The sequence below is a fragment of the Ranitomeya imitator genome, chromosome 4, assembly GCF_032444005.1.
Source record: "Ranitomeya imitator isolate aRanImi1 chromosome 4, aRanImi1.pri, whole genome shotgun sequence".
NCBI lineage: Eukaryota > Metazoa > Chordata > Amphibia > Anura > Dendrobatidae > Ranitomeya > Ranitomeya imitator.
In genome coordinates this window covers 462,071,918-462,086,637 of record NC_091285.1, presented here as the reverse complement: position 1 = coordinate 462,086,637, position 14,720 = coordinate 462,071,918, and the positions used below count along the sequence as shown (strand labels likewise).

At 45.6% G+C, this 14,720-nt stretch overlaps 1 protein-coding gene across 2 annotated transcripts in view; it reads right to left on the bottom strand.

Moving 5' to 3' along the window:
- Positions 1-8,988, bottom strand: part of BNIP2 (BCL2 interacting protein 2) — a 62,477-nt gene extending 53,489 nt beyond the window's left edge. For both annotated transcript variants that reach the window (XM_069765819.1, XM_069765817.1), the window contains exon 1: positions 8,834-8,988. In XM_069765819.1, coding sequence (XP_069621920.1) covers positions 8,834-8,895 — 62 coding nt within the window. In that variant the 5' untranslated portion in view covers positions 8,896-8,988. The remainder of the gene's footprint in view (positions 1-8,833) is intronic.
- Positions 8,989-14,720: the final 5,732 nt, after the last annotated feature.

Sequence of the window (14,720 nt, the reverse complement as noted above, 5' to 3'; positions counted from 1 at the left end):
ATGAAGTAGTAACCGGCTAGCAACCAATAAAACCCACAGCGAAAAACATGACGTTACTTTATGTACCCTTTTAGGGGCCATACCAACAACCCAACCCTATCTCAATGTTGAAAAGTCTCAGTAATCAGCTGATCACAGGGGTCCAGTTAGGACACACAATCCTGCATACAGAATAGCTGGCTTGTGTTACATCCAATACATGGGGATCGCCCCTGCATACAGAAACAGAACTATATGTCCACATTCAGCAGCCAATATAGCCCATCCCAAAACGTCAACTGTAATAGAAAATGCATCCACCTAAACAGAATCCGTCACCAGGTATTAACTACCTCATCTGAGAGCAGCATGACAGAGACCCCGATTCCAGCCATGCATCACTTAGTTTACTGGGTGCAGCCATTTTGACACAGTTTTTAGATTTAGCAATGCGGCAGAGCTGGGAAAGCTACCTCCGCCCACACCAGACTCTCTGTATGCATTGTCTATAGACAGTGAGCTGCCTATATGAGAGGGCGGAGTCAGACTAGCCTGCACATGCTGCTGTAGTCTGGACAATGATAATCAGCAGGTGATAAAACCTTCACTCTAGGTAAACCCCAAAGCACACAGCTTGAAACACACATTGCTGAAAGTACTGCAGTGCGCAGGCGCCGGGCCTCACTGACCTTTCCCAGCACCTGCGCACTGCAGTACTTTGCTCTGCCCTCAACAGGGAGATAAAGTACGCCTGCGCTGGAGCCGCAGCGTGAAGACCAGAAGAGGACGTCATCTGATGAAGATGGGAGGCGCCGGAGCCGGACCAACAGCGGGAACGCCCCTGGGTGAGTATAATCTAACATCTTTTTCTCATCTTTTAGGATACATCGGGGGCTAGATAAGCCCCTGATGCCGGTGGGCTTACCTCACCCGTGATTTTGGGGGTGACAGGTTCCCTTTAACCCCTTTCTGACATGGGACGTACTATCCCGTCGAGGTGGGGTGGGCCCCCATGACCATGGATGGGATAGTACGTCCAGCGCGATCGGCGGCGCTCACGGGGGGAGCGCCGCCGATCGCGGCCGGGTGTCAGCTGTTTATCGCAGCTGACATCCGGCACTATGTGCCAGGAGCGGTCACGGACCGCCCCCGGCACATTAACCCCTGGCACACCGCGATCAAAGATGATCGCGATGTGCCGGCGGTATAGGGAAGCTTCCCGCAGGGAGGGGGCTCCCTGCGGGCTTCCCTGAGCCCCCCGCAGCAACGCGATGTGATCGCGTTGCTGCGAGGGTCTCACCTCCCTCCCTGCTTCCTCCAGCCCCGGATCCAAGATGGCCGCGGATCCGGGTCCTGCAGGGAGGGAGGTGGCTTCACAGAGCCTGCTCAGAGCAGGCACTGTGAAGCAGCCTGCACTGCTATCAGATCGGTGATCTGACAGAGTGCTGTGCAAACTGTCAGATCACTGATCTGTGATATCCCCCCCTGGGACAATGTAAAAAAGTAAAAAAAAAAATTTCAAAATGTGTAAAAAAAAATAAAAAAAAATATTCCTAAATAATGAAAGAAAAAAAAATATTATTCCCCTAAATACATTTCTTTATCTAAATAAAAAAAAAAACAATAAAAGTACACATATTTAGTATCGCCGCGTCCGTAACGCCCCAACCTATAAAACTGGCCCACTAGTTAACCCCTTCAGTAAACACCGTAAGAAAAAAAAAAAAAAAACAAGGCAAAAAACAACGCTTTATTATCATACCGCCGAACAAAAAGTGGAATAACACGCGATCAAAAAGACAGATATAAATAACCATGATACCGCTGAAAGCGTCATCTTGTCCCGCAAAAAACGAGCCGCCATACAGCATCATCAGCAAAAAAAAAAAAAAAAAAAAGTTATAGTCCTGAGAATAAAGCGATGCAAAAATAATTATTTTTTCTATAAAATAGTTTTTATCGTATAAAAGCACCAAAACATAAAAAAATGATATAAATGAGGTGTCGCTGTAATCGTACTGACCCGAAGAATAAAACTGCTTTATCAATTTTACCAAACGCGGAACGGTATAAACGCAACCCCAAAAGAAATTCATGAATAGCTGGTTTTTGGTCATTCTGCCTCGCAAAAATCGGAATAAAAAGCGATCAAAAAATGTCACGTGCCCGAAAATGTTACCAATAAAAACGTCACCTCGTCCCGCAAAAAACAAGACCTCACATGACTCTGAACCAAAATGTGGAAAAATTATAGCTCTCAAAATGTGGTAACGCAAAAAATATTTTTTGCAATAAAAAGCGTCTTTCAGTGTGTGACGGCTGCCAATCATAAAAATTTGCTAAAAAACCCGCTATAAAAGTAAATCAAACCCCCCTTCATCACCCCCTTAGTTAGGGAAAAATAAAAAAAATGTATTTATTTCCATTTTTCCATTAGGGCTAGGGTTAGGGCTAGGGTTTGGGCTAGGGCTATGGTTAGGGCTAGGGTTAGGGCTAGGGTTAGGGTTGGGGCTAAAGTTAGGGTTAGGGCTATGGTTAGGGCTAGGGTTAGGGCTACAGTTTGGGTTGGGGCTAAAGTTAGGGTTGGGGCTAGGGTTAAGGCTACAGTTAGGGTTGGGGCTAAAGTTACGGTTAGGGTTTAGATTACATTTACAGTTGGGAATAGGGTTGGGATTAGGGTTAGGTGTGTGTCAGGGTTAGAGGTGTGGTTAGGGTTACTGTTGGGATTAGGGTTAGGGGTGTGTTTGGATTAGGGTTTCAGTTATAGTTGGGGGGTTTCCACTGTTTAGGCACATCAGGGGCTCTCCAAACGTGACATGGCGTCCGATCTCAATTCCAGCCAATTCTGCGTTGAAAAAGTAAAACAGTGCTTCTTCCCTTCCGAGCTCTCCCGTGTGCCCAAACAGGGATTTACCCCAACATATGGGGTATCAGCGTACTCAGGACAAATAGGACAACAACTTTTGGGGTCCAATTTCTCCTGTTACCCTTGGGAAAATACAAAACTGGGGGCTAAAAAATAATTTTTGTGGGAAAAAAAAGATTTTTTATTTTCACGGCTCTGCGTTATAAACTGTAGTGAAACACTTGGGGGTTCAAAGCTCTCACAACACATCTAGATGAGTTCCTTAGGGGGTCTAGTTTCCAAAATGGTGTCACTTGTGGGGGGTTTCTACTGTTTCGGTACATTAGGGGCTCTGCAAATGCAATGTGACACCTGCAGACCATTCCATATAAGCCTGCATTCCAAATGGAGCTCCTTCCCTTCCGAGCCCTCCCATGCGCCCAAACAGTGGTTCACCCCCCCCCCACATATGGGGTATCAGCGCACTCAGAACAAATTGGACAACAAATTTTGGGGTCCAATTTCTCCTGTTACCCTCGGGAAAATACAAAACTGGGGGCTAAAAAATAATTTTTGTGGGAAAAAATTTTTGTTTTATTTTTACGGCTCTCCATTATAAACTTCTGTGAAGCCCTTGGTGAGTCAAAGTGCTCACCACACATGTAGATAAGTTCCTTAGGGGGTCTACTTTCCAAAATGGTGTCACTTGTGGTCGGGTTTCAATGTTTAGGCACATCAGTGGCTCTCCAAACGCAACATGGCGTCCCATCTCAATTCCTGTCAATTTTGCATTGAAAAGTCAATCGGCGCTCCTTCCCTTCCGAGCTCTCCCATCCGCCCAAACAGTGGTTTACCCCCACATATGGGGTATCAGCATACTCAGGACAAATTGTACAACAACTTTTGGGGTCCAATTTGGGAAAATAAAAAATTGGGGGCCGAAAGTTAATTTTTGTGAAAAAATATGATTTTTTATTTTTACGGTTCTACATTATAAACTTCTGTGAAGCACTTGGTGGGTCAAAGTGCTCACCACACATCTAGATAAGTTCCTTAAGGGGTCTACTTTCCAAAATGGTGTCACTTGTGGGGGGTTTCAATGTTTAGGCACATCAGGGGCTCTCCAAACGAAACATGGCGTCCCATCTCAATTCCAGTCAATTTTGCATTGAAAAGTCAAATGGCGCTCCTTCGCTTCCGAGCTCTGCCATGCGCGCAAACAGTGGTTTACCCCCACATGTGGGGTATTGTCGTGCTCAGGACAAATTGTACAACAATGTTTGGGGTCTATTTTCTCCTGCTACCCTTGGTAAAATTAAACAAATTGGAGCTGAATTAAATTTTTTGTGATAAAAAGTTAAATGTTCATTTTTATTTAAACATTCAAAAAATTCCTGTGAAGCACCAGAAGGGTTAATAAACTTCTTGAATATGGTTTTGAGCACCTTGAGGGGTGTAGTTTTTAGAATGGTGTCACACTTGGGTATTTTCTATCATATAGACCCCTCAAAATGACTTCAAATGAGATGTGGTCCCTAAAAAAAAATGGTGTTGTAGAAATGAGGAATTGCTGGTCAACTTTTAACCCTTATAACTCCCTAACAAAAAAAAATTTTGGTTCCAAAATTGTGCTGATGTAAAGTAGACATGTGGGAAATGTTACTTATTAAGTATTTTGTGTGACATATCTCTGTGATTTAATTGCATAAAAATTCAAAGTTGGAAAATTGCAAAATTTTCATAATTTTCGCCAAATTTCCGTTTTTTTCACAAATAAACGCAGGTACTATCAAAGAATTTTTACCATTGTCATGAAGTACAATATGTCATGAGAAAACAATGTCAGAATCACTGGGATCCGTTGAAGTGTTCCAGAGTTATAACCTCACAAAGGGACAGTGGTCAGAATTGTAAAAATTGGCCCGGTCATTAACGTGCAAACCACCCTTGGGGGTAAAGGGGTTAATGTGTCAAGTGGTAATCTAACCACATGGCGACAGCATTTTGGTCATAATTGAAAAAGGACACGCTAAGGCGTAAGTTTTTGTTGCCTACAAATGTAGGCATGTGTTCCAGAAAGAAAAAAAAGGTGTAAATGAAGGACACGACAGTAACTTTTCTGACAAATGCGTAAACTCTTCAAAAGCAGTCATCACTGAGACTTCACAGTGTCGTTATGATTATCCAGGATTGGCAGCAAGTGTGGACGGGCACATAACTGCAAGTGTGTGATTTGCTTACTTCCGGCCACATTCTAACTACACATGCTCGGCCTCACTCAATGTATTGTATTACAGAAGTGTATAGTATTGTATTACAGCGGTGTGCACACTGTAAGGATTCAAAAGACTGGACGACCCATTTTAAAAGGGCCTGTCGGCACAGAATGACTGCTCAGTGCTTCCCAGCAGGGCCAAACATTTATATACACCTTCCCACTTGTTTGTTTTCCATCTGTCTCCATCATTTCATCTTTGATTGACAGCTCTGGCTTCACAGAGCCGGAAGAGGGAGGACAGAGGGAAAACAAGCAGGTGGGAAGGTGTATGTAAGCGATTGCCCTTCGCCATGAGGCACCGAGCATCTGTACTTGGTTTGAACAGTCATTCTGTGTTGACAGTCCCTTAGGCACGGTGGCTCAGTGGTTATCATTGCAGAGCTGGGGTCCTGGGTTCAAATCCCACCAAGGAAAGCAACTGCAAGGAGTTTGTATGTTCTCCCCGTGTTTGTGTGAGTTTCCTCCTGGTTCTCCGGTTTCCCCCCACATTTTAAAGACATACTGATAGGGCTCACAATCTAACTTCCCTATTGGGGACAGCGATGATAATGTGTGTAAAGCGGTGTGGAATTAATGGTGCTATAGAAATGAGTAAAATAAATAAACAGTGCAGCTCCACAACGAGAACAACATGAAAGAGATAAACTCCAAAAGGTTACAAGTCCACTAAGGTCCCTGCCGGACATGACCTGTCGAGCATTGCATCTACAGTCACAGCAGATCTTCCAAATCTCAGCGATGAATAACTTAGTCAGCTGCCAACTATTGTCCTGTATAACATTGCCAGGCTGATACCCATGGAGGACTCAAATCCTCCGCCTCTGACAGAGCAGCAATTTTCTGACCGTAAAGTCAAATGTTCTATATTTTGGGTAAACCAGCATGATCTACAGGTATAAAGGACAACCTTCTCAGCCCAGATGGAAGACAGCTTAGTTTCAGGCTAATCACAGGTGCTTTAACATGATATATACCGGGGATGCATCACTAATGAAATTATTGTAAAATAAAATATTGTATCCCCTTCTGTAGCATAACCTCCAGAAGCACAAATATGCACAGTTTAAGGGTATGTGCACACGTTCAGGAATTTTCGCGTTTTTTCGCGATAAAACGCTATAAAAGTGCACACACATGCATCCTATCATTTAGAATGCATATCGCCTTTTTTGTGCACATGATGCGTTTTTTCCGCAAAAAAAATGCATTCCGGAAAAAGAAGCATCATGTTCATTATTTTTGCGGATTTCCCATTATATTGGAGTGTCCGATAAAAAAAACACAAAAAATCTGCATAAAATCCACACAAAAAAACGCATGCAGAATTCCTGCGGAAAACCTCAGGTTTATCTCAGGAAAATTCTGCATGCATTGCGGACGTGTGCACATACCCTTACTGACCAGTTTTCTTTTGATTGTTTTTTTGGCCTTTGTCAGGTATTTGGAGCCCGGGCACATGCCATCAAAAATGGCAAGTTTTGTAAGGGTAACCAATTCTGGAAATTCTCTGTCATAGGAGGGGGTTTTGGAGGAGTTTGAGGGTATGTGCACAAAGCGTCTTTTTGGGGTGATATTCCGCCTGAAGGAGCTACAGAAACTCTACAAAGAATGAACATAATGCACTAGTGATGAGCAAGCATACTTGTTGCTCGGGTGATCTCCGAGTATTTGTTAGTGCTCGGAGATTTAGTTTTTGTCGACGCAGCTGCATAATTTATGGCTGCTGGACAGCTTCAATAAATGTGGGGTTCCCTAGCAACCCCCACATGTACTCAGGCTGGCTAGCAGCTGTAAATCATGCAGCTGAATTGACAAAAATGAGATCTCCGAGCACTAACAAATACTCGGAGACCACCCGAGCAACAAGTATACTCGCTCATCACTGTACTGCACAGCAATGTCTGAGCCACTTGCTGAGAACACATTCAGTCTTTCCTCACTTCTTTCAACTGCTTCAGACCTCGAAAGACGGGAAGCACCTGACAGACCTAAAATCTTCATTCTTGGGGTGACTTCCATTTAGGATCTGCTCACTGAAACTGAAAAAACGCCAGAGAAGCAGAAAATATCGCCAGTGGTTTCCTCAAGCGTCTTCAGCTTCAAAGACAAACTAAAGGACGCTCTGTGAAAATTCCCTAAGGGTGGGTTCAAACAGGATTTTTTGCTGAATTTTCACAGCAGAAACTCTCCAAGGCTAGGTGCATACGACGTCCTTGTTCTGCCAGCATAGCCGCATCAGGATAATGCCAGAGGTCTTTTTCCTGATGCATATTTGCTGGCGGGTGATACATTTCTGCGGTGACTCCACCACTGACATCTTTTTACTGGGCAAAGTGGTGATCAGCTTCATAGCTGAAGTAACCTTCTGAATGGGCAGGTTACTTCTTTCAATCACTTCATGGTTTCTGAACCCTGAAGCACTTAAAAGAAGTGGCAAAACACAGAGCATGTGCACAGTGGTGTCGTTTTCACATTGCTGTGCATTATATTCATTTTGTGCATCAGGTAGTGATGAGCGAGCGTGTTCGGGTGAGGTGTTATCTGAGCATGCTCTGGTGCTAACCGAGAGTCTTCGGCGTGCTCGAATAATACGTTCGAGTCCCCGAGCCTGCATGTTTCGTGGTTGTTCAACAGCTGCAACACATGCACAGATTGCCTAACAAACGGGCTATCCATGCATGTGTTGGGGCTGTTGAACAACCACGAAACATGCAGGCTCGGGGACTCAGGCATATTATTCGAGCATGCTGAAGACACTCTGTTAACACCCGAGCATGCTCAGATAACACCTCACCCGAACACGCTCGCTCATCACTAGCCTTATGGTGGTTCTTCAGGTCAATGTCAAGTGGAATCCACCTAAAAAAAGTCATGTGCGCATATCCCGCCTCACCAATCTGACCTTTTCTTTTTTTTAACTCCTCGTGGCTTTTGTTGAAAAAATCTCACACTTTTTACATTTCCTTATCGGTGTTGACTAGTTTTTGCAGTTTTTCCTGCAGTGCTTATTGATTGGTCCGTGACGAGTTTGGATCGGTCGAGTGCCGTCAGCACAGTGTGACGTGTGACATACACTTATTATTTTTTACCGACAAGCGTTCTTCGAAATCTGAAACGGAAAAAAAAACGCTTGAAAGCCTGAACTTTGGCCCAGAAATGAATAGGAAGAGTCTCTCGAGCGTTTCTGAGGTGATCTTTCTGGAGAATTTTAACCCGACGGCTCCAAATAACGTCATTTTCAGCGGTTTCCCCCAGAAAGCACTAACCGCACGCGCTTCTATATAAAAACCACTGTCTGTTCAGTGTCTTCCATCACCTCAGGTGCCAAAGATGCCAAGAAGGTGAAGGAAGCGACCGGTCTCCCGCCGCCCCGAAGACGCCGCGTCCATATACGGGTCAGTGGGAATCCTGGAGCCGCCCGGGGGTCTCCACTTGGGAAACGACCAGTGGGGGCTATTTTGTTTTTGAAAGGCGTTAGAGAGGAGTCTGGGAGACGGGAGCACAGGGGGACCAAGCAGAAAATGCCTCACAGAACAAAGTGACAAAAAGAAGAGATATCAGAAGTCGCCGTCCGCCTCCAGCTCGCCCACCTGGGTAATTGTGCCCCCCCAACAATCAGTGCCAGGACACGGGCACAGCTCTCAGGCCGTGTTCCGGCAGGCCACCCAGGTACCGAGCACATGTACAGACAGGGAGCACCGCCGTCAGGCGCGGGGAATGGCAGCACTCACTCGGCATCCTGGACGTCCGGCTCCTCGGCAGACATGTCTGCAGCTCCGTCCCCATCAATCATGTCATCGGCTCCGCACTCACCACCACAAGGAGTGGCCCGGACCCCGCTGCGGACACGGCCTCCGGGGGTAGCGGCACTTCCTATCCTCTGCAAGGACCTTGTGACGTCACGGGGGGCACATGATCATGATGTCAGCACCACGTGACCGCTCACTGGCGGCTTGTCTGTCAGTGAGTGAGGGACTGCTGCTGTGGTGTCCTGTAATGGGGGCGACCAGTAGAGTCCTACGCTGGGGGACGTCTAGGGGAGACCAGTAGTGTCCTGCCTTGGGTGGGAGACCAGTGGTGTATGATAATTGGGGGCGACCAATGGTGTCTTGCGGTGATTGGGGGCAACCAGTAGTGTTCTGCTCCCGGGAAGGGGGGACCTGTAGTGTCCTGCTCTGGGGGGCGTCTAGTGATGTCTGGTAATTGCAGGAGACCGGTGATGGGGGGCAACCAGTGGTGTCCTGCTCTGGGGGGCCGACCAGTAGTGTCCTGTAATTGAGGGTGACCAATGGTGTCCTTCTCTGGGGGCCGACCATTAGTGTCCTGCCTTGGGTGGGAGACCAGTGGTGTATGATAATTGGGGAGAACCAATGGTGTCTGCTGGTAATTGAGAGTGACCAGTGGTGTCCTGCTGTGGGGGGATCAGTGGTGTATGATAATTGGGGGCGGTCAGTAGTGTCCTGCTCTGGTGGGCTACCAGTGATGTCCGATAAATGACTACTAGTAGTGACCTTCTCTGGAGGGGCCACCAGTGGTGTTTAATAATTGGGGGCAGCCACTGGTGTCTGCCAGTAGTGTCCTGCTCGTGGGGGGGGGGGGGTTCTGGGGCGACATATATACAATGTGCATATGGCTCTAAGGCGGGTGCGCCTCATGGAGGGATTCGTATTATCTGGAGGGAATGAAAAAAGTAAAAAAACAAAAACCATTTTTCCAACTCTCAGTGATTTATGGCACGGTACACATGGCAGCTCTCCTGCACACATAGCGGCTCTCCTGTGCACGTAGCGGCTCTCCTGTGCACGTAGCGGCTATCCTGCGCATGTAGCGGCTCTCCTGTGCATGTAGCGGCTCTCCTGCGCACGTAGCGGCTCTCCTGTGCACGTAGCGGCTCTCCTGTGCACGTAGCGGCTCTCCCGCGCACGTAGCGGCTCTCCCGCGCACGTAGCAGCTCTCCTGCGCACTTAGCGGCTTTCCTGCGCGAGCACGTAGTGGCTCTCCTGCGGTCCGGGTGGTTTATGTTTATCTTCTGGTTCTTTATTTTTTGCTTCTTTTTTTGTTTTACCAAATAATTGCCTTTTTTCCCCCCAAATCAGTATTTAGCGGTGTGTGAGGCGTTGTTTCTTGCACAAAATCGTGTTATTCTGTGGCATTTTGGGTACACGTAATGTTTTTGGGAGGCAGGACGAAGACTAGGCTGCGGGTGCCCCCAGCTCTGAGGGGCCACAGAGAGCCCCTTTTGGTGCCATGGTCCTGAGTGCAGCATCTGAGGGGTTAACCTGTCAAGATCTGTGTGAAATGGCCTCTGCTGTGTCAGTAATGTCTTCTGGTGGCCGGTGCCAGGTCCGGCTGTGCCGCTACGTACATCGTTTACTATTGATGATTGAATCCATCCATGGAGAATCAAACTCAAGTTTAATTTCTTTAACTTTTTCGGGTCCTCGTGACTCCAAATAGCGCTTGATTCGTGCAGATCGGCCAGAAGAAAAGCTGTCAGGTGGTCAGGCGGCCTCCCCATATTTCCCTGCAGCTTTCACATCAAAGCTCAGTCCACATAAAATGGTCTCTGTGCCCCTCTATGCCCCGCTGTACCCCTTCCCCGAAGACTATTGACAATAAAATAGATATATTATTGGGGGATTACAAATCGCTCCACACCTTTCCAAGGCAGTTGGACTACTTGAGATTTGAGCAAGCAAAATTTTTGGGAACATTTTTTTCAGAACTCAGTGAATTAGAATTTTAACAACCGCTGATACGCTTTTTCACGGCAGCCGGTAAGGTGGCTTAAGCCTCAGCGCCACTTTTTAACCTCTTAAGGACTTTAGGATTTTCCATTTTTGCGTCTTTCATTTTTTTCCCCCTTCTTCCTAGAGCTATAACCTTTTTATGTTTCAATTAATATGGCCATGTGAGGGCTTGTTTTTTGTGGGATGAGATGTTCTTTTGAACAACACCATTAATTTTGCCATACAGTGTACTGGAAAATGGGAAAAAATTCCAAGTGCGGTGAAATTGCAAAAAAAAGGTGCAACTCCACAATCATTTTTTTTTTACCATGTTCAATAAATCCTAAAACAGACCTGCCATTATGATTCTCCAGGTCATTATGAGTTTGCAGATACCAAACGTATAGATTCTTTTTTATTTAAGTGGTGAAAAAAAATCCAAAGTTTGTGAGGTTGATACGATTTTTTTGATCTACTGTTATTGCATTTTAGTGCGATGTTACAGCGATCAAAAAAACGTAATTTTGCCATTTTGACTCTTTTTCTCGTTCCGCCGTTTACCAATCGGATTAATGGCTTTTTTATTTTGAAATATCGGGTCTTTCTGGACGCAGCAATGCCAAATATTTGTATTTTTGATTTTTTTTCTTCATTGTTGTTTTTTTTTTTTTTTGAATGGGACAAAAGGGGTGATTTGAATTTTTATCAATATACCTAATTTGGACGTGTCCGTGTGTCTGTGCACAATGAGTCGTCCACAGCTGAACAGTAAATTAGGTATCCATAGTTACTACCACTAGCAGCTAACTGCCTGAGCATAACCATGGCTACCTAAGGAGAGGAGCTCTCCCTGGTGGCGAGTTAAGGCATAAACATTTTTTCCAACACTGAGGCAACAGTTTGAGGCAACATTGCAAAGATGGATCAAATTGAGCGTGCTTCGGCACGTAGAGAAGCGAATCGCATGCGGATGTGTAACCTGCATCTTAATGAAATAGAAGATATGAACGAAATTGTCAAAGAACTGCTGATGCAGCCCGACCGAGGGCGGCCAGAGCAAGAGAAATGAATGAAGTAGCGAAGTACGCAGAGCATCTAATGTTGCATGACAACAAGCAATACGCAATGCACAAAGTGATACACATATTTCACAAAAAAGAGAACAAGATAGAATACGTGTCCAAAATGCAAGAGCCACTTGACGACGGCAAGTTACATTTGCCGCTAGAGGACTTCTCAATCAAATTGATGAGACACGTATCGAAGAGCACTGTGCTGGCAAACTGACATTTTGAGGTCAGTTCTGCCAATCTAAAAATTTCAAAGACGAAATGGAGCAGGACAAAACATTCCCTTCCTGCTGCAAGAGAGGGCGCATCCAATTACGTCCCATTCGTATGGATAATCAATTAGTCAAGTTGATGAAAGGAGAGCATCAGCACTCCAATAACTTTATGGCTAATATAAGTCAATACAATAGCTCGCTTGCTTTGGCATCAATGGGAGCAGCGCCACCTCCTGGGCATGGTCCATACTGTTTTCAAATTCATAGACAAATTAACCACAGAATTGCCCCATTGTATCCCGCTGTGGGTAGCACTCCCAAGTTTGCCCATATTTATATCTTGGACAGTGAAGAAGCATTAAGTATAAGGAGTCAAGCAAATAAAAAGTGCCTCCCTGCACTGCTATCATCTCTTGGAGAGAAAGTGAAAGCAATTAACCCACTCGCAAGAGCCTTCACAATGACGAGGGAATTTGAAATAGAGGAAGAGAGGATTGCTGAATTAGAAAACCGCGATCCACTCGCAATAACAATGTCAATTATAAATGACTACAACGATGACCAGAGGTGCTACAATGCACCAAGGTGCAATTAAGTAGCTATAATTTATTTACTATAATAGGGACATCAGAGTTCACCTCAAAAGTGAAAACCAAACTGTTCAAGTCAGCTTTCTTCACAGAAAGTGCAATGCAATGACATATCCACTTCTATTCCCATATGTGGACAGTGGATGGACAATAAATTTGACAACTCCAATTGCCCTAAGTGTGCAACATCAAGGAATTGGTGACATTCATCTACTATCCATAACAGTGGATCAAGATCGACAAGAAAAAAATCACCCTGTTGCAGTACTATGCATACAGGCTTGCCATTCGTGATGAGTTCAATCCCCTTTTAAATGCTGGGAAGATGAAGCATCAATTTATCATTGACAGTTACGTCAAAATTGAATCCGACAGGATCGAATATACAAAAACAAAATCAAAAGGCATTACGCGTCAACAGTTATGTCGGCGTTATGGATCAGATCCATAATGCTGCGTTACATAGGGCTATGGGATAGCTCTACCCCAACAGTATTAACTACAGAGCTTTTTCATACACAAGGTAGGAGTGGCAGGAGATGTACACCAAGTATTTATGCTTGCTGTTAGTCTGCACATACAGTACAGACCAAAGGTTTGGACACACCTCATTTATAGATTAATCTGTATTTTCATGACTATGAAAATTGTACATTCACACTGAAGGCATCAAAACTATGAATTAACACATGTGGAATTATATACTTAACAAAAAAGTGTGAAACATCTGAAATTATGTCTTATATTCTAGGTTCTTCAAAGTAGCCACCTTTTGCTTTGATGACTGCTTTGCTCACTCTTGGCATTCTCTTGATGAGCTTCAAGAGGTAGTCACCGGGAATGGTTTTCACTTTAGAGGTGTGCCCTGTCAGGTTTAATAAGTGGGATTTTTTGCCTTATGGGGTTGGGACCATCAGTTGTGTTGTGCAGAAGTCTGGTTGATACACAGCTGATAGTCCTACTGAATACACTGTTAGAATTTGTATTATGGCAAGAAAAAAGCAGCTAAGTAAAGAAAAACGAGTGGCCGTCATTACTTTAACCCCTTCCCGACCTTTGATGCACCGTATGCGTCATGAAAACCTGTGCCATTCCGACCTGTGACGCAGCATATGCGTCATGGCCAGATTGGGCTCCTGCAGGCCGGGTGAAAGGGTTAACTGTAATTTCACCCGGCCTGCAGGGACAGGAGGAGTTGTACTTTAGCCCAGAGGGGGTGGCTTCACCTACCCCCCCCCGTGGCTACGATCGCTCTGATTAGCTGTTGAAAGTGAAACTGCCAATCAGAGCGATTTGTATTATTTCACCTAAAAAACTGGTGAAATATTACAATCCAGTCATGGCCGATGCTGCAATATCATCAGCCATGGCTGGAAACACTGATGTGCCCCCACCCCACCGATCGCCCCCCCAGCCCTCCAATCTGTGGTCCACTCCCCTCCGTCCTGTGCTCCGCTCCCCCGTCCTCCTGTCCGCTCCCCCCATGCTCCAATCCCCGTGCTCCAATCCCACCCCCCCGCACTCCGATCCACCCCCCCGCTCTGCGATCCACCCCCCCATGCTCCGATCCACCTCCCCGTGCTCCCCACCCCATCATACTTACCGAGCCTCCCGGGGTCCGTCCGTCTTCTTTCCTGGGCGCCGCCATCTTCCAAAATGGCGGGCGCATGCGTAGTGCGCCCGCCGAATCTGCCGGCCGGCAGATTCGTTTCAAGCGCATTTTGATCACTGTGATAAAACCTCACAGTGATCAAAATAAAAAAATACTAAAGGACCCCCCCCCCCCCTTTCCCCCTTGGGAAAATAAAATATTCTGGGCTAAAAAATTATTTTTGAGGAAAAACGTATTTATTATTTTCACGGCTCTGCGTTATAAACTTCTGTGAAGCACTTGGGGGTTCAAAGTGCTCAACACACATCTAGATAAGTTCCTTTCGGGGTCTAGTTTCTAAAATGGGGTCACTTGTGGGGCGTTTCTACTGTTTAGCCACATCAGGGTCTCTGCAAACGCAAC